Source organism: Euprymna scolopes, chromosome 33 (assembly GCF_053919585.1).
Source record: "Euprymna scolopes isolate OS-2025 chromosome 33, ASM5391958v1, whole genome shotgun sequence".
NCBI classification, from domain to species: Eukaryota; Metazoa; Mollusca; class Cephalopoda; order Sepiida; family Sepiolidae; genus Euprymna; species Euprymna scolopes.
Window position 1 is genome coordinate 62,607,032 of NC_136514.1, and position 24,369 is coordinate 62,631,400.

At 30.8% G+C, this 24,369-nt stretch overlaps 1 protein-coding gene across 2 annotated transcripts; it reads left to right on the forward strand.

The window, feature by feature from the left end:
* The first annotated feature begins 1,102 nt into the window (after positions 1-1,102).
* On the forward strand, positions 1,103-24,065 carry LOC145258258 (pro-neuropeptide Y-like). 2 transcript variants are annotated; one of them, XM_080116241.1, is made up of 5 exons: positions 1,201-1,259; positions 3,905-3,960; positions 5,489-5,690; positions 20,140-20,208; positions 23,903-24,065. In XM_080116241.1, the coding sequence occupies exons 3-4, from the start codon at positions 5,515-5,517 to the stop codon at positions 20,204-20,206; spliced, it is 243 nt and encodes an 80-aa protein (XP_079972367.1). In that variant the 5' UTR covers positions 1,201-1,259; positions 3,905-3,960; positions 5,489-5,514; the 3' UTR covers positions 20,207-20,208; positions 23,903-24,065. The 2 variants fall into 2 exon arrangements, with proteins under 2 accessions (XP_079972366.1, XP_079972367.1); XM_080116240.1 differs by lacking the exon at positions 3,905-3,960 and having other exon boundaries at positions 1,103-1,259.
* Positions 24,066-24,369: the final 304 nt, after the last annotated feature.

The window sequence follows — 24,369 nt, forward strand, 5'->3', positions numbered from 1 at the left end:
TTCATTGGATTTTTTTGTTATTGTTTTTTGGATTACCGATACTTGTCGAAAACATTTTGATACAAAACCTATATAACAACTGCCAGTTTAAAATGCAAAAGTCAAATATTATGCTTCAATTGTGCTCTAAAATATACATTCATTTCGAACGAATTACTCTTATATCAAAGAACCTACTGTTGATTTAATGTGTCTGACCTTGCTGCTTGTGCAGTGATAGTGGCTTGAATTTAAGCTTAAATATATATCATAGTGCAATTGTGCTATAAACATTTTTGTCATATCCAAAAACTTACCATTTATTTTCGGCTTGTGTGGTAAAAAAAAATTCTCAAATACACTCGCTAAGTTGTTTAAGGTGTAAATTTCGGTCAAATTACCTGCTCTTTTTTCATCGGATTTTTTCGATTATCGATTTATCGATACTTATCGAAGACATTCAAAAACTTATCTAAGAACAATGCCAAGTAGATAAAGTACCTTCGTGTAAAATTTCATAAATATTGGTTCAGCCGTGTTCGAGTAAATAGGGAACGAACTTACAGAGGGAGACAGACACAGAAAAAGTTCCTTTTATACAATAGTGAGATAGGGATAGAAATAGAAAAAGATATATATATATATATATATATATATATATATATATATATATATGTGTGTGTGTGTGTGTATAATATATATATGTGTGTGTGCGTGTGTGTGTATAATATATATATGTGTGTGTGTGTCTATAATATATATATATATATATATATATATATATATATATGCATACTTACCCATGCCTACACATGCTATTAATATGGATATGTATTGTTTGTGATTGTGTGTACGTAAAGATAAGTGATTCTTGTAATCGCTAATGAGACTTTCGTTATCCCGCAGCGCCAGATTAGATAAATGGTACATATTTCGAAAAGAACAAACATGGACACTACAGCAGACACCCCCCGCGAAGTAAGCGATTCGCCAAATACCTACTAATGTATCTATATATGACTATTCTTTGTATTCTTTTTCTTCGTCTACTAAAAAAAAAAGCTAAACAAGACGTCAACCTTAACATGGACAAAGGGTTAATTTGTACAAAACTGAATATAGTGTAGATTAATTCCGTCAACTTCACATCTGGACGTGACAGCAAACGCCCAACACTTCACTGTATAAATATGAAAGCATCCGCGTCTTTTCTTATATGAGCATTTCTTCTGAAACTTCTTTTGAGACATACCAAGAGTATAAGGACCAAGTCTGACCAGGTAAGCAATATTGTAATAATTTTGTAAAAAGGCTTTTATTTTCGTGCAATTTTCAATTCATTTTTTATAAAAACAAATTTAATGTACTTTTATCAAACCATCGTCAAATTCTCAAAGGCCTTTTTAAAATCTGAAACTAAGATTTATTGTTTTATTCGAATCTAAAGTTAAAGTATATGTTTTATGTTGTTATTAAATGATTCGCTCTTTAATTAATTGATCAATAATCGTGCATTTCAGAACATAATGATGGCTATATTCAGTTTAATAAACACAAACCGGGAAAGAAAGGGAGCGAAATAATTTCGTAAAACTGAATTTTATCCATAGTTGTTAAATATTAATGAAGCCTGATTTTCTTAATAAAAATGTTATCTTAAGGCCCCTTAAGCTTTAAATTGTAAACATTTCATCGAATCAAAATCATATAAGTAATTTTAATCAAAATTCGAATAGATATTTTAGACATAGGTTTTAGTATCATTTTATCTTGATTTTAATCGTTATAAGAGACGTGCAAATTGGTCTGTTCGAGAAATTAATTTCATCTATTCGAGGACAAGGGTTCTTCTAGTTTTAATTCAATAGTAGTTATCACCTATTATACACTTAATGTACATAAAACAGACATAATGCCGATTTTTTTATTTTCAGATAGATAGCGTCTTGTGAAATTTTTATATACAGGGTGTCCCAAAATGATCTGACACATTCATAGATAAAAAGGTAAATAACAATTAAATAAAGAAAACATTTTTTTTTTCATTTTTAAATGTACATAGAACGCAATATTATTTTAATTAGGTCAAAATTCATTTATATCTGTATTTATGAATTTATTTAACAAAATGTTCCCGAATCATTGGATTTCTTTGTGTGTGAATATTGGTTGGCTCGCAAGATTGCTTGATCTAAACGCCTGCAACCTTTCTCTTGTGGGGATATTTGAAGTAAAATGCATTCAACCAATGCCCTCGATCTCTGGAAGCATACCAACGAGATATTCGTTCTGAAATTGCTGCTGTTTCACTGGAAATGATCCATTGAGTTATTGAAAACTTTCGTGAACGTGTACAATCGTGTCTTAGCAATGATGGGAAATGTTTACTTAATTTTATATTTAAAACTGTGTGAAATAAAATAACATTCTATGTACATTTAAAAATTAAAAAAATGCCTTTATTTAATTATTATTTAATTTTTTGGCCAACAAATGTATCAGATCTTTATAAGACACCCTAAAATTGTTATTTTCTCCCGATTACCTTAGAACACATGGTTAATGTGCAGTTATTTTATTAAACTAAAATTTATACTTGTGGTGGATATCTATAGATTTTATTTTACCTGCATTTTAAAATAAATAATTATTATTGTATCATTACTAAGAACAGTAAAATATTTTGTTTTCAACAAAATCAAATAAAAAACAATTAAAAAATCGTTTTTGACATCGGAAAATTAACACATATTTTTCAGATTCCGATACCTATTTCGATAGTCTAAAAGTTCCGACGTTACCGATTTCCAATTCTGATTCCGATTAATCGTCTACACATATATGGTCCTAAAACTCATTAAGATTTAGCATAACATTATATAATGGATATTTATCAAAACTGAAAAAGTTTAATAGCAATAGATTATCATATGAATGTTTATGAATGGTGCAAAACTGTTCTATTCATGAAGTTGGTTTTACTCGTCATAAGGCAAAGATAAATATAGTTCGAATTTAAATACTGAAACTTTATTAAAACAGAAAGTATATATGTAAAATATGATATATATAACTGATATATATTTATATATATTCTTTAACACTATTATACATTATATTATTTTTTTATCTATTTTTTTTATATTTTAATCTTTTTACATTTATATATTTTTAACAGTTTTAAATGATTTTAATAGGTGGGAACTGTCTTGGACTCTTTCTACTAATGCTATCGACATTTCTATTCTTCCTGTCTCCATCTCCTTCTCTATCTATGTATGTACCCTTTACTCTCTCCCTCTCTCTTTCTCTCTTTATAATTATATATATATATATATATATATATATATATTATCCTCCTGTAAAAATTACAACAAATTACACTAATTTTAACAAATGATCTTTATTAAATAAATGTGTTTTTTTTTTAATTAAAATTAGAATACTGACAAAATAAAAACAGATATAATTAGATTCGATATGTCTTTGTTGTACATAAATTCCAATGTGAACATTTTTCTATCTCAAACTCCATCGATTAAAAGAAGCCATATTAAAACCAGTCACTGTTCGCTTGCCTGTCCACGGAATCACCCGATTGTGTTATGAATTGTTTAAATTAACGGATACGATAATCACTGATTTGCTCTATGAATTCGGATAATTAACTTATCCCAAAGATTTCATTAACTTGACGTATTTTGACAATCATGTTATTTTTGATAGTCTGCAGCTATGATTGAACATTCGCATTCAAAGCGGAAACGGATGTACTCCAGAAACAGATATTTATCCATTATAGAAAACATAAACAACGGCATTTTCTCTAATTCTATGGCAATTATTAGATAATTGTCAATCAACAAAAAATCATGGTATCACTAGTTCGCTTCTAAACCCGTACTCTTTCCATCTGATCTTTCAGTTCAACACACGCTCTTCACAACGAATACACTGACCTTGTTGGGGACATTGCACCAGGTGTGGATGTATTTTTTCTGTTCTTCATTCCCTATCTTATGACTACATAATCTCTTTTTTGTCTTAGGTTACTCATTCAAAAAGATCTCAAATGCTGCATACTTTGTCTTTCACTTGTATCCTATACAACAACATTATTATTCGCGTGCTGTTAATAGTTGTCTCGACGATTGCTTTTTCTACCCTTCACTGGTTTTTAGTTCCTACTTCATGTGGATCATCTTTAATCTTTTGGTCATTAGAGAAATGAACATCATCACCGTCTTTACTTTCAATACTTTGTATTTATCAACAATTATACTTTTACGAGGGATGTTCTAGAAAGTGCTCAGTATCCTGGGTAGAGTAAGTGCCACATATCCTAGATAGTGCAGGGATGTTTAAGATGGTAAATTACTTAAATAGGTACATTCATCTGCCCCTCTCTTCAAAATAATGCTGAGTAGTTCAATATTCTTTGTGCTCCAAAACACCTCATTACATGCGCCTCACACCATTGCTCAATATGCTTTAATCACGTCAATGATACTCCATACATTTGCAGATTATTCGAAGATAAAGAGTAAACTTGAGACATTTGCATTTTCAAGGTAATACGGTCTTATCGATTACCTTTAATCTTATATATCTCATATAGTGTAAGTAGGTTTTAACTAAGTGTTGACCGGGAAAAATAACTTCTCTGTCTTTTGTTATGCTGTTGTATACTAGGCAAATAACATGGTGTTTTTAGGGACTCATAACAGAGTATCTTACCTGGTCAATGTTATTATTTTCGACCAGACATATGGCAAGTTAGATTGTTTTACTCTTTTTCACTCTGTTTGGAATCGTTTTAACAGGGGATTGTGGGGAGTTGAGCGGCAAAATATATATTCACATGACATTTAAACTTATGCAGGTTAGTACAGTAAGAGAAGAAGGGGATAGGAAGGAAATTCCAAATTCTAGCAGAAGAAAGAACAAACTATAAAGCGTTCTAACATCTAGGAATCTGAACAGTAAAGGCGTGGGATATTTCTGTTTGTCGAATTAGTCGGGAATATTTACGTCGAGGGGGGGGACAAGTTATATGAGTTTAAACAGCGGCAGGGATGCAATACTACGACGATGGGACAAAAGTAAGATCTTGACCGATAATGCGGGACCTATTAGATTTAAAACTGCTTTCTGTGCCCTGTCTAACGGTTAGAAACAAGTAGTAGATTCACCAGATGTAACAACATGATGGCTTTCGTGCAGATATAGAATACTCTCTAGTTTAGGTAATTTTCTATCACGGTAAAGAGAAATCAGAGTCTCTGCAGCAGTATTGGCAATGTCTTCAATGTATTTGTTGCTTGTATTCGTATTTCCGGTGAGTATTAGGCTGAGGAGTTTAAAGGATGAGTCCAAAGGTAAGGTGTTAGTAGTCATGGCAACTGAGTTTACATTCATCATTAAAATATTGAAAAACCAAACAAATTCTGTGAGTTTTTTTTTAATTGCTAATTTGAAATTTAAGGAAACTTTTACATTTTTGTTGCAGTATCATTTCAAGAATCCTTTCCCAGAATGCAGAAATCTTTTGTGGTCGTTGTTCTCGTTGCGATGCTTTGTACTCTACAGGTGACATGCCAAGGAGGTATGTTCACTCCCCCCAACAGACCCGCAGAATTTAAGAGCCCTGAAGAACTCCGACAGTACATGAAAGCTCTTAATGAATATTATGCCATCGTAGGACGGCCAAGGTGAAGTATTAAATAACAATAACAATATTTTGATTTCGATTAAAAAAAGTAATTCTGAATAATTTTCTTTTATTAAATGAAAAATAATTTCGTGGAATCTGTCTGAATCATACAATACTTTATAATATTTTTTTCTCATTTTGATGGTGATTTCCCCTAAGAAGAGAAAATTGAACGGCATCTAGTTGACATTTACATCAGTCAAACTTGCTTGATGCATGTCGCGTGTTTAGCACGTAAATTTGAATAGGAATTAGTCACATCCCTTGAAAGCATTATTTTTAAGGTTAAAAATAGGAACTTTAGAAAACCAGGTTATGCCGTAAAATATTTTTTTATTAAATGGTAAATGAAAATTATACTTTTCTGAAACTTTCGGTGGAATCCATCTTAATCATAGACTATTTTTCTTAATTTGATGGTGATGCTACGGCCACGGGTGATTGTCATTAAAGAGAAAAATATTTTTCAGTATTCCTGGTTTCAAAAAGTTTTCATTTTAAGTTTACAAAATAATAATTTGAAATGATGTGGGTAACTTATTCATCTTGATTTCATTTTATGTCTAAAGACCGCAAGCCTCAAATAAATAGAGCGTTTTTTGTTTGTTTTTTCTTTTGTTTCTTTTTTATGTTGTTGTTGTTTGTTTTATTTTTTTGTTTTGTTTTTTGTTTGGTTTTTGTTTTTTGCTGATTCCTATGTTGAGTTCTAATCTCATCTCTTGTAATTAACGTATTGGAAAACGTATAGACTTACAATTTCTCCACAGCTATATGAGTAAAAGTTTCATCGGTTTAACGTCTTTTTTACATACGGGAATGTGTTGGACCTGTCTTTGCTAACATTAATATTAATATCACTATTAGTTAATATGTCACTAAGCAATCTACCACGAATATCTAATAACACCACTCATGAACAACATTTTAAGATGGAATTAAATGAATTCAGAAATAATGACAGAAACAATTTATTTAGAAGATTATCTTATTAACTAGTTCACAGAATATGATTTCTATTTCGGATATTTTTAGGGGAGAATTAATAATCAGTACGGTTTGGATAATTCAAATTACTATTCACATCTTGAATGTTATTCTTACAATTTTTTGGTGGATGAAACTTCGATCTTCTCCATGTGTGTCCAATCTAAATGGGGAATCTTCATGTCGAACTCGGCAATCTGAAAAGAATTTCGAATGAACACTTTATAAAGTTCCGTTCCGTCAGCTTTGGCCGAGTAGAACTTTGAATGAGGATGACTACTATGTATTTTTCATGATATTCATATCAACCCCCCTTTTTCTATTTATATAAAAAGAAAATATAACTTTCTTATATATATGGATCGTGGAATGGCATTCATATGCAAAAGATCTAGCTAATTTGCATATTCTTTTAAACATTCATTTTAATTAATTCTCTATTTGTTTTTTTCGGTTTTCTTATGGGATGATCATCTTTAGTAAACAATTCCGTGTAATTATATTCATACAGATATTCTACATGATTTATACTTGCGTAACATTTGCGTAAACACAAAGCTTTTTCTATATATATTTATGTATGCGTATATATCTTTGTTAAAAAAAACTCCTGTATTAGTTTTTGATCTACAGGCATGAAACTTAATATTCGAACCCATGCGAAACTTTATATTTGGGTTTTAGCCGGGGAAAATCGGTGCAAAACTTTTACAATCTATGAAATGGAATTTGCCATGGAATGGTCGAACGACGGTATTACGAATATGCATACGTAAAATAATATCGATTGGTTCATGTTTTAATTTTTAGCCTTGCTGAAAACATGTCTCCGGCGTTAACAAAAAATAAATCGAAAGCTAAACAATTTGGTTTCGATTATTGGTTGTAGCGCACGAGTCATTTTTTAACTTTTAAAATCATTACTATATATTCAGTCCAATATGATATAATAATATATATGAAATTTGCATTAATAAGAATATCATATGTAAGCGTATTTTACGACCGGGCAATGCCGAGCGGCCTGCTAGTATATATATATATATATATATATATATATATATATATATATATATATATATATAGTAATTTATAAAAATATATGGCGATTAAATGAAGTAGTTGTATATATATATATGTATATATATATATATTCATCTTAATATATATATATACTCATATAAAATATATATATATATACTCATCTTAAATATATATATATACTCATATAAAAAAAAAAAATATATATATATACTCATCTTAAAAATAATTATCGTGGGTAAATAGATTATCATGATACATAGTCACATTAATTACTAGGGAAATGACTAATTATGACATAAACAATAAAGTAAATAAAGTAAAGGCAAGTATATATAATCTCCATATATATATAAACAATAAAGTCAATAAAGTAAAGGCCAGTATATATAATCTCCATATATAATATTGCGATTTCAGAAATTCCCCTCTGGACTAAAGCACTGTAGGTTTTCAACAAGAGGTACCAACTGATAGCCACCATCTTATGTAGCTACGACCACTATTTCTGCCACATTCACTCATGATAATAAAATACTACATTACATCCGATGAACAACACCATCACAATCGCCATATCTACAGAGGAAGGAGTTTCTATTTTTCTCTCTCGATATTCAGTGCACTCACCGCTATCAGTTTACGCCAGGAAAAATCATATTTCCACGATACGTTGCTTGTACTGCCATTAACTGGTTATCATATACAAACACATCACATACTCTTTCTATTTTTTGATTCACAAATGATAAATCTTCGTAGCCTTATTTCATCCATCGTGATTGGCTAAACTCTGACCATTCTTATATTCGGGATTAACGGTATACCCATCATAAACGAACGCTAAACTACCATTCAAATATAGCGTCGCAATGATACCTATTTTCTCATATAAGTACATTTCTTTTTTTAATTCATTGTGACTCATTTTCTTAGAAAAAAATTAGTAGCAGTTTTGAATTGATTAGGGTAAGTTATTTTCATGGTTGTTTTGGCCAATGACTTCCACATGCTCGGTATAATCCGACGGCTTTCATTGGTCGCCAAGCGAGACTTATGGAGAAACGGGATATAAATTGCAGAAGATATATATATACTCTTCCCAACTATCTCTCTCCCTCTCAGTCACACACACACTCTCTCACTCTCTCTTTCTCTTTTAATGATATTTTTATAATAAAAACACTAGTTTGCTGCACTAATTCCTTCATAAAAAAATTATTTTGTCTTTTATTGTTTCAAAATAATATTGAAATAAGATATATGAACCATGCCAAATTAGTTATTAAGCAGTAAATATGAGTCAATTGAATTTAAGAGATTTCAAAGTTATTATATATATATATATATATATATATATATATATACTACCATATATATCTATATATATATATATACATATATATATATATATACTACCAAAAGTACCCGTCGTTGACTGGGTTCATAAACAGCCTACATAAAATGGATGACATGTGTAAGCTTATATTTCACACATAACACTTTTAAATTTAACAATTAAAATTATCTTCAAATAAAGGGAACCGCCATGGGCACTAAAATGGCACCTAGCTATGCCAACATTTTTATGCATATGCTAGAAATAAAACTCCTTGAAAACTTCCCCCTCAAACCGTCCCATTATTGCCGATACATTGATGATATTTTTTGGACTAACCAACCTAAAGAATTTCCACGAATACATCAATAATTCACATAACAATATAAAATTTACCATGGAAGCCTCATACAACTCCATCCCATTCTTGGACGTCACTATCATATCCCATAACAATAGACTATCTACGTCCCTCTATATTAAACCCACTGACAATCAGGCATTCCTCAATTTCTATAGCAAGCATCCATTAAACCTAAAAAGAGCTATCATTTACACTTCATGCATACGAATAAAACGCATCTGCTCCGACCCCCTAGACTACATACATCATATCACAAAGCTTACGCAAAAATTCATCAATAAGCAATATCCCATTAAGTATATTAAACAAGCCACAAAAAAAAACTAATAAAATTGACAGATCCCGTCTTCTCCAGTACAAACAAAAAACATTAACAAAAACATTAATATCCCAATGGTTTTCAACCACGGCCAACACATGCATAAAATTACAACGCACATAAAAAAACTTACAATAACCTAAAAAATAACTCCACTATTAAGTCTATATTTCACTTTCCACCAATTAATGCGATCAAACAACCACCCAATCTCTCAGCCATACTCACCTGCAAACGCAGACAGGACACACAACAAAATGGCAATTATAGATGAAATAAACCGCGATGCCTTATATGCATACACCTAAATACCACACCACTATTCAATATACCTGAATGTAACACATAAAACCGCCGCGTCTAACATGTGACAGTTGTAATGTGATATATTATATATACTGTTCCATTTGCAACAATGGAGGATATATTGGCGAAACTCTCACACGTTTTCGAATCCGCCTAAACAATCATAAGACGACAATCAGACAAAATCCCCCACCCCACTAGCAAACCACTTCAATTTACCTGGACACACGATAAACAATATTAGATGCCTCCTAATAGACTCAAATTTTTCGATCAACGAAAATACGAAAACAAAAAGAAATACAATGGATCATCCGACTAAACACTCATAAGACTGGTCTTAACACAGACCTTGGCCAACTTAAATTCTACAAATACTTCAAAAAATAATTAATTAACACAATCACCTACTCATACGTATATACTTATATGCATGTATTAACCTGTTCTTGTTCTATATTGATTTCAATATGTATATTACATCTTTTCGTTTTATAGCTAACACATGCATTATTCTCTTGTTATTCTTCTTATTACTTTATTTATCTCATTATTATTTTTATAATTATTACTGTTATTATTATTATCATCATCATCACTATTACTACTATTATTTTCGTTATACCTAACCTTCTATCTGCACCATTTTCTTATATATACACCATTTTACTATATATTTATATATATATATATGTTTACATCTATGTTTACATCGTTAACTTCATACCCCTACTTATTAACTCACTTTGTTTTATACATGTCTTTAAATAGTAATTCATAGTTGTGTTTGACTATATAAGTATGTGCATATGCGCCTACATATGTATGTATGTGTTCATATGGGGATGTGTATACATATATCTGCACATATATGGTTTTATATTGTTTATATATATATGTGTGTGTGTGTGTGTGTGTGTGTGTGTGTGTGCGTTCCTGTAATGCATAATTATGTTGAGGTGCACATCTTTGTGCTGCTTTACATGCTCTTGTATTTTGTTTTATGCTTATATATTTGTATATGTATGTATATGTATATATGTGTATTTATGTGTATGTTTATTTGTATATTCTATATGTATGTATATGTATATATATATATATATATATTCATGTGTATATGATTATGTGTATATATGGTATGTGTGTACAAGTGCGCATATGGGTATGTGTGCATGCATGTATGTATACATATGGTGCACGTATGCATGCCTGGACCTGTACATGTCATTGTATGCATGTACATGTGTATGGATATATATGCGTGTATGTGTGTGCATGCGTGCATATCTGTTTATGCATATTATTATTTATATATGAATTATATGTATGGGGGTGCATATATTATATACATATGGTCGTTGAATATGACTGTGTATTGGTATGTATGCGTATATATGGGGTGTTAATTGTGCATGCATATATATACCTGTACCCGTATGCATATGTTTTTTATGCAAAAGCTACTATTGGTCTATGGCTTAAATATAATTATTATTATTATTATTACTATTATTATTATTATTATTATTATTATTATTATTATTTTATAAATATTATCATTATTATCAATACCCACAGAGTGACTTTCGAGCCAAAAGCACATACATTTAAGTACCTGCTCTGATATTATCCTCGGTCTGTGTATGAGAATTCCTTCGGGACTGAGACAATTTTCCTTCAGGACCGAACTACTTGTATTCTTATTAATTATTAACTAATATTAATTTTATTGATTTTATTATTATTATTATTATTTATCTATGTTCGTCCCAACTTTTGTTGACGGAATTTACTCACCATTAAAAAAGCCGACATTGTCTCTAACTCTGCCCTCTTCCGTAGTTTTATTATTATTATTATTATTATTATTATTATTATTATTATTATTATTATTATTATTATTACTATTATTATTCATAACAAATAATTACATTATTTTTACCGTTTAACAATTTCATTTCTATTCCATTATACATATTGAAATCAATTGCGTCTCATTTTTGCCGTTTGAATTAAACGCTTTTACGTTGCAACATTAAAAAAAAATATTAAAAAACACAATCTTCTTTCACAAACGGCTACAATGATTCACGTGGACTTTTTCGAACATGGTTGCTAGGAATGAACGCTGTCCACGCTACAAATCTCCAGTTCTTTCAACGATTTTCTTTTTCTTATTCATTTCGATACTTTTTTGTGACCAAGTGCGGAGGTCCGCTTGAAATATAAAAAATAACAATAAAAATATTAAATACAAAAAGTAACATCGTTTTTCATGCTTCAAAAAACCCTCATAACCTTTAATATATATATATATATATATATATATATATATATATATATATATATATATATATATCGTATTTATTATTACTAAAGAGCTATTTTTCTATTGATTATTATATTGTAGAGAATATATAGAGGATGGAACGATAAAAGTGTCAGCCTATAGAAAACAGCACTACAGCTTTATTTTTAAACTTTTATTGAAAAATCAATTCTGGTAACTTGGTTATGTAATAGAGCTGACATCTATTCAATGTAGCCGCCTTCAGCCTCAATCACTGCGTCGATACATGTATGAAACTAGGAGCATGCCTTTTCCACAAGCGCCGGTGGGGACTCGACGAATACTCGGCGGGTGACGACAATCAGGCTGGCTTTGATATTGTAGGAGGTCATGTTGGTGATGTTATCGACATATGACCAAACGAACTTGTCAAGGGACTTAAGTGGGAGAAGGGATGGCGCAGTGAGAGAAAGGTACAAAGTCGTAACACTTTTTTGGGCTTGTGAGCTGGCGCCGAGTCCTGCTGCCAGGGTTTGCCGGCGGCCACCTGATTGCACCAGGAGATTACCACACTTTTCAGCACATCCATGTACACGTCGGTGTTTACTTTCAAACCGATAGATGTGAGGTGGCATGATGTGGCGCTCACTTGAAACCACGCGAAAGACCATAACCGTAACCGGAAACTTTGTTTTCATCACCTTGGGCACGTCCCTGTTATTCGTGGCAATCCAGTGATACATTTTGGGGGTGCTGGCAATGATACCTTTGTCATAAATTGGATCGGTAGAGAGCATGAGTTGTATAGCGGCGCATCTTCGAACCCGCTCGTTTATTACCGTTTCACATCAGACATGATAGAAGGCTTCTATCGCACTTGAGATTTGTACACCATTGACTAACTAAGTTGTCTAAAATAACAAAAAACAAAACCGGTTTTTATCAAACGGTAATGAAATCATGTTGTATTTTCTAATTTTATCGTTTCACCCTGTAGTAGTGGCCCCTAGCATCATATTTTCAATCGTGCAGATTTTGTATTAATTATTACAGAGCTGTAAATTCTGTATTGATTGTTATATTGCACTTAATATGTAAAAATGATTTAAAAGGCATTTTTTATATCACGCTGGTGGAAACAGCTGAAATCAAATCATCTCTCTAGCCTTATTCGTTTCCATCTAGACTCTTTATTTACGCATAAAAAGATTTTACAATGACGTTTTGAAAGGTATTACTGTATTCTCGCGCATGCGTAGAAGAGCATTTTAAGTCGACTGACGCTGGCCAAGTTCCATTTTTTTAATGTTAACTCATGAGCAGCTACTTTTACCAACTCGAATATGTTCCACACGATAACTCCTCTATATATCAAGTTTCAAGTCTGTAGACCAAAATATACAGAGTTTAGTAGACACTGTTCCTTAGACAGGCAGGCAGACAATGTCACGTCATGTATATATATATATATATATATATATATATATATATATATATATATATATATATATATATATATATATAATAGACCTATATGTACACCTTTCTCCGGTTTCATAGTAGATGCTATTGTAAGAATTATCTTCTAGCGCTCAAGTCTTAATGTATTTGACTACGCAGAATAGCAACATTAATTTTCAAAACGTCAGTGTTAACAATTAATGTTACAATTCGATTCCGCTCAGTTTGAATTTCAAATGTATTTTACATAAGAATACACTTAGATTTTATATAATTTCTCTAACCTTTTATTCTCATAAAGAAACACATACATCACACAAATGCACACACATACTCCCAGACATTGAGTTTTATATAAAGAAAACATCTTGAGTGCTATTCGCACAATGTTCCTGTCTTCGAAACTTCTTCAGCTGGATTCGGTATCGGGTATCTCTGTCAAACTCGGGAATCTTTTTGTCGAACACAGGAATCTGTACAGAATTTTGAAAAGAATCCTTTATTAAATGCACAATGCTATTATTTGCGGGTTGCGTTAGCTACGACTGGGTAGATGCTTATGCAATTCCACTTGTAATTTTAGTTTCGTCATAACTGAGAATTGAGTCTTCAACCCACAGAAGAGTGTAAGTTACAACTAAATAACCAAGTACTTTATCCATTACGCTACGGGTACTTGTGCAATTAAATATATGTTATGCAATCGATGATAACATTGAATTTGTCTATTTTTTCTCTACGTATATACACACACACACACACATATATATATGTGTGTGTGTGTGAGTGTATATATATATATATATATATATATATATATATATATATACCAGGTGAAAAGTATCCAAGTGTGATAACTAATGAATTTATCGAGGTTATTAAGCGTGCTGAATAAAATAAAAGCAGAATATATATATATATATATATATATATATATAATGCATTAATAAGCAAATGAAAACTTCAGTCCAATATAAGTATTAATGCTTATATTTGACCCAATCAAATGAAAAACCTCCATACGACGACAGTAGGAAGTAAAGTTTAATACAAGAAGCATAAATTAAAACTGTAAACCCAATTTTACATGTAAATTTTTTTCCTACAGTAAATAAAGACGGTTAATATCTCCTTATTCTGCGGAGTTTTAAAAATGCAATATTCTTCTCTTTAGAGGAAAGAAACGAGAACTACTAGTTTGCTGGTTTTAGCATTATATGAAACTGCATTATATGAAACTGCATTATATGAAACTGCATTATATGAAACTGCATTATATGAAACTGCATTATATGAAACTGCATTATATGAAACTGCATTATATGAAACTGCATTATATGAAACTGCATTATATGAAACTGCATTATATCATAGTGGTCATAGAATGTAGAATAATGTTTGTTGAATGTTGGTTAAGATGAATAAAGAAAGAGGAAATAAAATAGAAAAAACAATCCGGAATGGTTAATTCCAAAGTGTAATATAGTCTTTTGTAGATACCAAGAAGCGAAGGAAGTATTTACTTGTTTTTGGAATTTCACATAGTCTCAATAGACAATGATGAAATTTGGTGATAATTCTATCCTATGTAGTCGAGGTGAATATTCTAAAAACGGTAAAAAAAATCCGTCGTCGAGTGATTGCGAATAAATATGGGGTATCAAATATAAGTCAAAAGCAAGGTTGCCAGCCTTACTGCTTTCGTGGGCTGCTTTGAGTGAAATTTTACATGTACAATTTGGTTTACAGTTTTTATTTATGCTTCTTTATATATATATATATATATATATATATATATATATATATATATATAAGTGACCTTGTCTATGAGTGTCTGCGGAACGGATTCAACCAAACTGCTCTGTCATTTTTCGGTCTTGAAACTTTTTTATGAGGGTTTGTCCTATGAACAAATTTAGTTTGGTTTTTCGTCGGTAAGCATAGCTGCTCTCTAGATTTTCAGTATCTCTTGCTATTTTAATATAGCAAATGTTTATCCGTTGTCAAAGCAGTCCTGTACCATTGACAATAAGTCTTCTCAAGAATCTAATATTCTTGGCAGCCTTTACAGTGCAGTTTGTACTATCTATTGTGACTATTCTCAGGCTAGTCCATCAAAAGATATGATTGTATTTTTTTGGTGGGTCATTTCGTGCATATCTGATTATTCACTAGCAATAACAATCGGTGTTCTAATCGAGACTTAGAGGCAACAGAACACTAACATTATCAGGGAGGGCTCATTGGTAACAACAGACGGTGTTCCCTAGAGTCTGAATGACAGAACACTTTTCCAGGTTTCGAGTAATCTTCGATTTTTTTCGAAACCCGTTGCAAATTACCTTGCGTTCTTCTGTTTGTCATGGATTTTTCAATAACAATTTTGTCTCGAATTTGGGTGGCAATAAATTCTCCTAGGATTCCAATACCATATGTGCCTTTCTAGTGAGTGTCTTTATATCCGTCTCGACTTTTCACCACTAATTTAACGGCACCAACGTACGTTTTTTTATTCGTATCTACTTTAAACTTTTAATTCATTTTCTTTCGTGTAATGTGCCTTCGACCTTTTTCATTTGCGTTTGCGCAGAATTTATCTATTTTACCTTACTTGTGATTGTTATTATTATTATTATTATTATTATTATTATTATTATTATTATTATTATTATTATTATTATTATTGTTATTGTTATTATTATTATCATTATTATTATTATTATTGTTATTATTGTTATTGTTATTATTATTATTGTGATTATTATTATTGTGATTATTATTACTATTATTATTGTTATTATTATCATTATCATTATTATTATTGCTCACTAGAAGTTCTCAAACAAGCCATCGCCAAAGATCACTCTTTACAAACAATCTGATTTCCAATACTTTCCACTTCTTTCGATAACTTTTGCAAATGAATTTGCTCTATCGCAACAGCTGTTTAACATTGACTTGTCGCTGGCAACGGCCATTGGCCTTCACTGGAATTTGTGTGGCAACAAGTCTCCCAAAGGTCCCAATCCTCTTTGCACTCATCTTATAGATGGCTGATTAGTATTTTCTATCCTCAGTTTTTCCATTCCCTTGGCCCTTCGCGGCTATTTGGTGTGGCGTCCGTTTAAAATGACACTAATTTACAATTTTGCGGTTTCGTTTTTCTTGATTCAATATGGGAGTTCGCTATTTTTCGTTTTACCTCTTTTAAAGTTTTTACCTGTTTGATTTACATTTGAAATTTATGTGAGGCCATTTCCATGTTTTCAGCATTATCGTCTATTGTATAGTCTCAGTCTTCCCTTGATTTCAATTTCTCCAATCTTTGGTACGTGTTCTTTGGGATTATTCCATGGTTCTCTTACATTACTGGTATTTATTCATTTTCTTCCTTTTCCATATCCTCTTCAATTCTCTGGCAAGTTCTGCATATTTGTTTCGTTTTCCCCTCTCTGCGATTTTTACCCTAACGTCGTTCGTAAAACAGTGCATGTGTTATGATAATTTTCTTTCAACCAATTTATTTTTAGATAACAACTGAATGTTCACTGCAGTTTGTTTGTAATTTTACATTACTTAAAACAAATTAGAAAAAAAACGGTACTCATGCAGAGAGTGATCCGTGCTGAAATAATAACGTTATTATTTAAAAAGCCATTCTTAATATTGGGAGGGGAGAGTGTTTTGTACCTATTCTGTACTTTAACCTTACAATTGAATAAAAAACATATATATCATAAAACTTTAATTAAACGTGGAAATACGATTTAAAAAAAAATAGCGCGGACCATTCTCTGCATGAACACCAAAAAACTAGTTGTTTTATTTAATTGATTTTTTATATAAAAAAAACATAAAATAAAATAGTTCCGATGCTCTGTAAGGACACAGAACTTTGATTCTTAATCTTTGGAGTTTAATTAAGAAAATATGTGGGGGGGGGTTATTCAGAATAGCGAACAAAGCAAAAATAAAAATGTGAAAACAAATGCGCAACAAATAAATGTTACCAAAGGGAAGATAAGTTACTACTTTTTTACCTACTTGAATAAACTTTTTGTGTGTTCAGTTATTTTAAAGTGGTGTTTTTACTTAAAATTATAGGTGGTGTAAAACCTATAGAGTTAAAATAAAAAGAATATCGTAGCCGAGCCTCGATAATTGCTTGAAATCGAAAATATAAACACAAGTAATAATTGTCACCAATCGTGCGAAAACGTAGTGTGCTACTAGTATTTTGTTTAATTTTCGACTTTTGAGTGATTATGGAGGTTCAACTATGGCTTGAATAAAACCATGATTTTTTTCCTTCTATCTCGATAGGATTTACATTACTTTTACTTTTAAGTTAAAAAAAAACACATTTTTTCACATGATAAATTATTTTTTAAGGAGGGTTGAAAATTTTTTTTTTTGTTGATTTAATTAACCGTCAGTTGCAATTAACTAACCTAGTGATCTATCTCTTAACAAGTTTCTATTGCTTTCACTTTGTCGTACTGCATATTGTTTGGCACATTTTATACGGTGTCTATAACTCTCGCTTCCCTCAGGTCGGTTTTAAAGACAGTGAACTAAGTGAAGTTCACTTAAGCCTACGAAAAGGCCTGAACATTCTCATAAGCACTTCGTATTATGAGCGCCTCAGGTGATTATCAATAAATTAAAACATTCCTAGATACTGACGGCTAATATGCAAGTCTCTTAGACCTTTTTTTCACAACTTGTCCTGAACTGTGTTCAGCTTTCTTTCTGTCTCCACTTGGATCTTCCGACCACTCTGTTGTATCAGTTACGATAAAAATGAAATGTAATAAACCCTCAGATGTACCTCTCCATCGTACAGTATATCGATACTCTATGGCTGACTTGGATAGCTTCCGTACATTTATATCAGATCTACCTCTGCCTTCTGTGTTTAAAAAGGACGTGTCCTCTATAATATTAGACCTGACGGAATGGTTAATTGTAGATATAGACCATTTCATACCCTCGAAAAAATTCCAGCAAAAACCTCACAGCCAGCTGTGGTTTTCTCCAGAATGTGCTGCTACCATTGCGCACAGAAATCACCTTTTCCATCGCCTCCAACGTAATAGATGTACTGAGACTAAAGCTGCTTTCAGGACTGCCAGCAACCACTATAAAAAAAAGTTATAAAGAAGGCAAGAGAGTCATATGCTCAGTCTGTTAAATCCAAATAGCTGAGCAGCAGCTTGGTTCCCACCAGTTTTGACAAATAGCAAACAGAATCCTGAACAGAAACGTGTGCTCTATCCCAACTATCATCAATGGACCTGAGGTCATCTCGTCAGCATCAGACAAAGCTAAACTCTTTGCCAAGAACTTTGCAGCTAATTCTACCCTTTGCGACCAAGGCCGCCAACCTCCAATATTTCCTCCTGTATCAGAAAACACGCTATGTGATATACGAATATCTTCACGTGATGTTGCCAAGCTAATTAAAAACCTTGATTCCCGTAAAACAACCGGGCCTGATGGTATTCCAATTATAGTACTCAAAAAACTTCAATTCAACTTCAGGTCAATAAGTTTCATGTGCGTCATGAGTAAGTTGCTGGAATCTGTATTAAATAGAGAAGTATTCAACCATCTCAGCAAAAATAACCCCCTATGTGACATGCAATATGGTTTCCGTTATGCTAGATCTACAGCAGATGTGCTTATAGTTATATCTCATAGGATTAGCGAATCTCTCGACGGAGGCTTCCTTTCTAGGGCAATTGCTCTTGACATAGCAAAGGGGAGACTTGATTCCAAATATTTCTCGCATGTTATATCTCCTCTCTTTTGGAAATAGGCTACGATTATGAATACCTCCGGTTTCAAATAATCTTTATAAACTGTGAAATTTACTTCATGCATGAAAACAAAAAAGAAATGTTTCTGTTATGAGCACTTGATTTTTGCATGCAAAACTTTAATTCAAGTGGAAACGTCCTTTCCGATTTTATAATCCACAGTAAGCTCTTTGATATGACAAGAGCACGTTCGAAATGAATGTTTCTGTTTAGAGCACAACTTAATGCATGACTTTTGCATTTTAAATTTTAATTTAAGCCATTTTATATAATCATCACTATGTTTTTACAGTGCAGTGTGGATGCATATAAAATTTCCTTTTAGTGCACCGCGGTGTGTCCCCAACTAAAGCACGCAATTAATCCATTTGATTGAAACATGGGCGAGTTCGCCGATTCTGATGACGAAAAGTATGAGAGGATACATTTGCATTTAGCCTAATTCAATCCCGAGTAACGTCCGGTCTTCCTGCTAGTATTTAGTAATTGATGATTAATTTTTCCTTTCACTTTTTCAGGTTTGGACGAAGCATTAATAAACGATCAGATTATAGCAACTTTTCTGATGAAAGTAAAAACAACTAGTGGTAAGAAATTACATTTTTTTATATATCTTCTATTCTGCGCAGAAAACACTGATATATTAGAACACACGTATAGATTTTTGTTGGCGGTGATTAAAAGATAAAGCCGGGGCACGAGTTTTGACAAAGTAATTTTCTCGATGTCTTGATTACAATTTCTTTTTATGAAAATCGCACCAGAGATATCATCATCACGAAGACAGAACCTGCCTATTGACCTTAGTCTTGAAAAGATTCAAGTAATAGGTAGGAGGAAAACATAAACTACGAACACTAACCGGTAACTAGAAGGCTGCAATAGAAACAAAATAAAAACCAGAAACAAGAAAATCGGAACCGCAAAATGATAAATATTTATTGTCGGTAATGTTGTACATCAGATGATGCCTACTTTTAAAAGTCGTGAAGGGTCCACCACTCAAACTCCAAGACATAACAATGGCTGTTGCAGCCAGCAAGAGATCAAAGGTAAGCAGCTGTTACGATAAACTGAAGTCATCTGCACAGACTATCGAGAGAGCTGGAGAACACGAAAAATTTGGATGACTTGTTACACAGACGGATTATTGCTGGTGAGTGATCGCTGGTGAAAACCTGTGTGAATACATAATATATATATATATATATATATATATATATATATATATATATATATATATATATATATATATATATATATATATATATATGAAACAAAAAAAGCGCTACAACTGCATGAAATTTAACAAACTAACTCTCTCCCAAACAGCAAATGCACACACACACACACACACAAATATATATATATATATATATATATTAATATATATATATACATCTATATATATATATAAATCACACGCGCACACGCATGCACACGCACGCACACGCACACACACACACGCACACAAACACACACACAAATACAAACACACACACACACTGAGATGGCACCAGCCTCGGTTTATACTAGGCAAATCATTGTGAAGGGGCAAGGTGGGTTGAAGGATCGAAGAGGGGAAGCACTCACCAGACATCTTTTGAAAGAATGCAGAGAGTGTTTAAAGGCGTATTGCCACCAAAATCTCGAATCACAAATGGCCGTTGTCATTTAATTGTAAGCGGCTGCTGCAATAATGCAAAATTATAATATTATGCTAATAATAATAATAATACTAGAAGGGGTAGAAGAATTGAATTCGCACTTTAATACAAAACAAGAAAGTAAATGCAATGGAATATTTTAATATATTTATAATATATAGTATTAATATATTTATAATATATAGTGTTAATATATTTATAATATATAGTGTTAATATATTTATAATATATAGTATTAATATATTTATAATATATAGTGTTAATATATTTATAATATATAGTGTTAATATATTTATAATATATAGTGTTAATATATTTATAATATATAGTGTTAATATATTTATAATATATAGTGTTAATATATTTATAATATATAGTGTTAATATATTTATAATATATAGTGTTAATATATTTATAATATATAGTGTTAATATATTTGTAATATATAGTGTTAATATATTTATAATATATAGTGTTAATATATTTATAATATATAGTGTTAATATATTTATAATATATAGTGTTAATATATTTATAATATATAGTGTTAATATATTTATAATATATAGTGTTAATATATTTATAATATATAGTGTTAATATATTTATAATATATAGTGTTAATATATTTATAATATATAGTGTTAATATATTTATAATATATAGTGTTAATATATTTATAATATATAGTGTTAATATATTTATAATATATAGTGTTAATATATTTATAATATATAGTGTTAATATATTTATAATATATAGTGTTAATATATTTATAATATATAGTGTTAATATATTTATAATATATAGTGTTAATATATTTATAATATATAGTGTTAATATATTTATAATATATAGTGTTAATATATTTATAATATATAGTATTAATATATTTATAATATATAGTGTTAATATATTACAGCGATATTAATTCCGAGCAACGGCCCTCGTCAATTATCACAGTTAAGAAACGTTGAATCATGTCAGCGTTTCAGATGAGTGACCGCGTGAGTATAAAAAGTGCCGTAAGTTTCCAAATGGGATTGATTCTGTCTTTTCCCTAACCTGACGGCTGAAATCATACGGTGAACTACGTTTTCAAAACTGCGCATCAACTAATATAAGAGAAGAAAAGTCAATGTTTTTTTTTTCGTTTGTTTGAGTTTCTTGCTCTCTGTAGACTTACACGATGACGAGGAAGTGGTGAATTATGCAACTCTTGCTTCGTTATAAAGTCTTTAACTCAACGCGTATCTCTTCAGAATCTATCCACTCCCAAGAGCGATAAAATGAATATCTTACATGATTGCTATAGTGGATAGCGGCCCATGAAATTGTAGTTATCCCCAATTCAAACCCTATCGAACCTATTGAAGCGTGTGATCTCATCATTCTCTCTCTCTCTCTACCATATGTAACTTATGTTCAATGAATCGCATACAATTAATTGTTTACAATAGACATACTCAAGTGTTGAATATTTACAGTTAGACTGACAATAAGAATGTGAAGAAAAGTAAGGACTACAAAATCCATATATTTAGACGCAAGTCATAATTGAAAACAAAATAAGCCAATAAGCTTATATACGCAAGAAGTTAAAAGTGGTTTCACTTGAATTGATGTGATTTTTTTCTTTACCCAAATGTCTGCTGTTAGCAAAACAGAAAAACGAAATATAAAATGATATTCATAACAAAAATTATAAAACAGCAAAGAAAAGTACAACAGGAAAATTGATGATCCAAAGATCTATCAATATAAACAATTATATAGGAAAGGATCATTTGTCTAGATAAAAATAATGAATCAAAACACATGGATGCACAACAAAATAGCAACTGCGAATAAATAACAAAAGAGTTTGATTCAATCAAGTAAGTTAGAAACAATTGACAAATATGTTCAAAGGTACAGGGCAAATATCGAAAGCTTTATGGTCAGTAAAAAATTATAATTGATTAATGCGTGTTTTTCTAATTGAAACAATATTGATTAACAAATAAGCATAACAAATTAATTGAAATAATTGTCGTTGATCTGAAATGCCGTTCTCAACTTATAATTGCAAAATTTGACCGAATTTAAGTTTTGCTTCTAATAGAAATACTTTGGAAAAGTATTTTATTTTTAATCTAACGTCGAATTCTTATCTCTCATTTTCTTATACACACAACACGCACACATACATATATTTAATATATATATATATATATATATATATATATATTCTCACATGGATGCAATGCTGAAAATTATATACAGCTTAATTACCACATATATTTTCAAAACCTAAGACCTTACTCTACTTACGTCTCGAGTACTGTCGACGTAAATACTGAAAATGAATACATCATTTGATGTAGACGCACAAGCACACACACACACACATATATATATATATATATATATATATATATATATATATATATATATATATATATATATATATATATATACTTGCTTTCTATACTTTTATTTGGATTGGAAGACGTGAATTTTATATTTATATATATCCATCCACCTACATCCACGCATACATATATGCATGTCTTGAATTAATCATATAATTTTCATTTATTTGTATTTATTATATTCTATTTTTTCTATTTCAGTGTACGTGCTCAACATACTGAGAAATGGCAGGTAGAAAAACATTGGATAACCGCCTCTTCTATGTGAAATCATTTTATTTTTATTGTTTCAACTTGACGAAACGAATGTTATAAATATATGCAACACGATTAGAAAGAAAATAAAAATGTAAATACGAACTAATCTGTCTTGATGAGTGTGTTTTTTTCTTTTTTTTTTGTATGTTTTTTCTTATTTTTTTTTCTTATTTTTTTTCTTATTTTTTTTGTATGTTATTGTTTTATTTTCGAACGATATGAATAGGTTTATTTGAAAGTGAAATGCAAACATTAAATAAATTGCATCTCATTTTAGTGAGGACGGTTTCTTATATAAATAAAGGCAACTTCTTCAAATCGATAAAATTATGAAAATGACGCAAAATTCGAATGTTATTTGGTTTTATAATCATTACACGTCTGCATAAATGGGTAAAAACTGATTTATA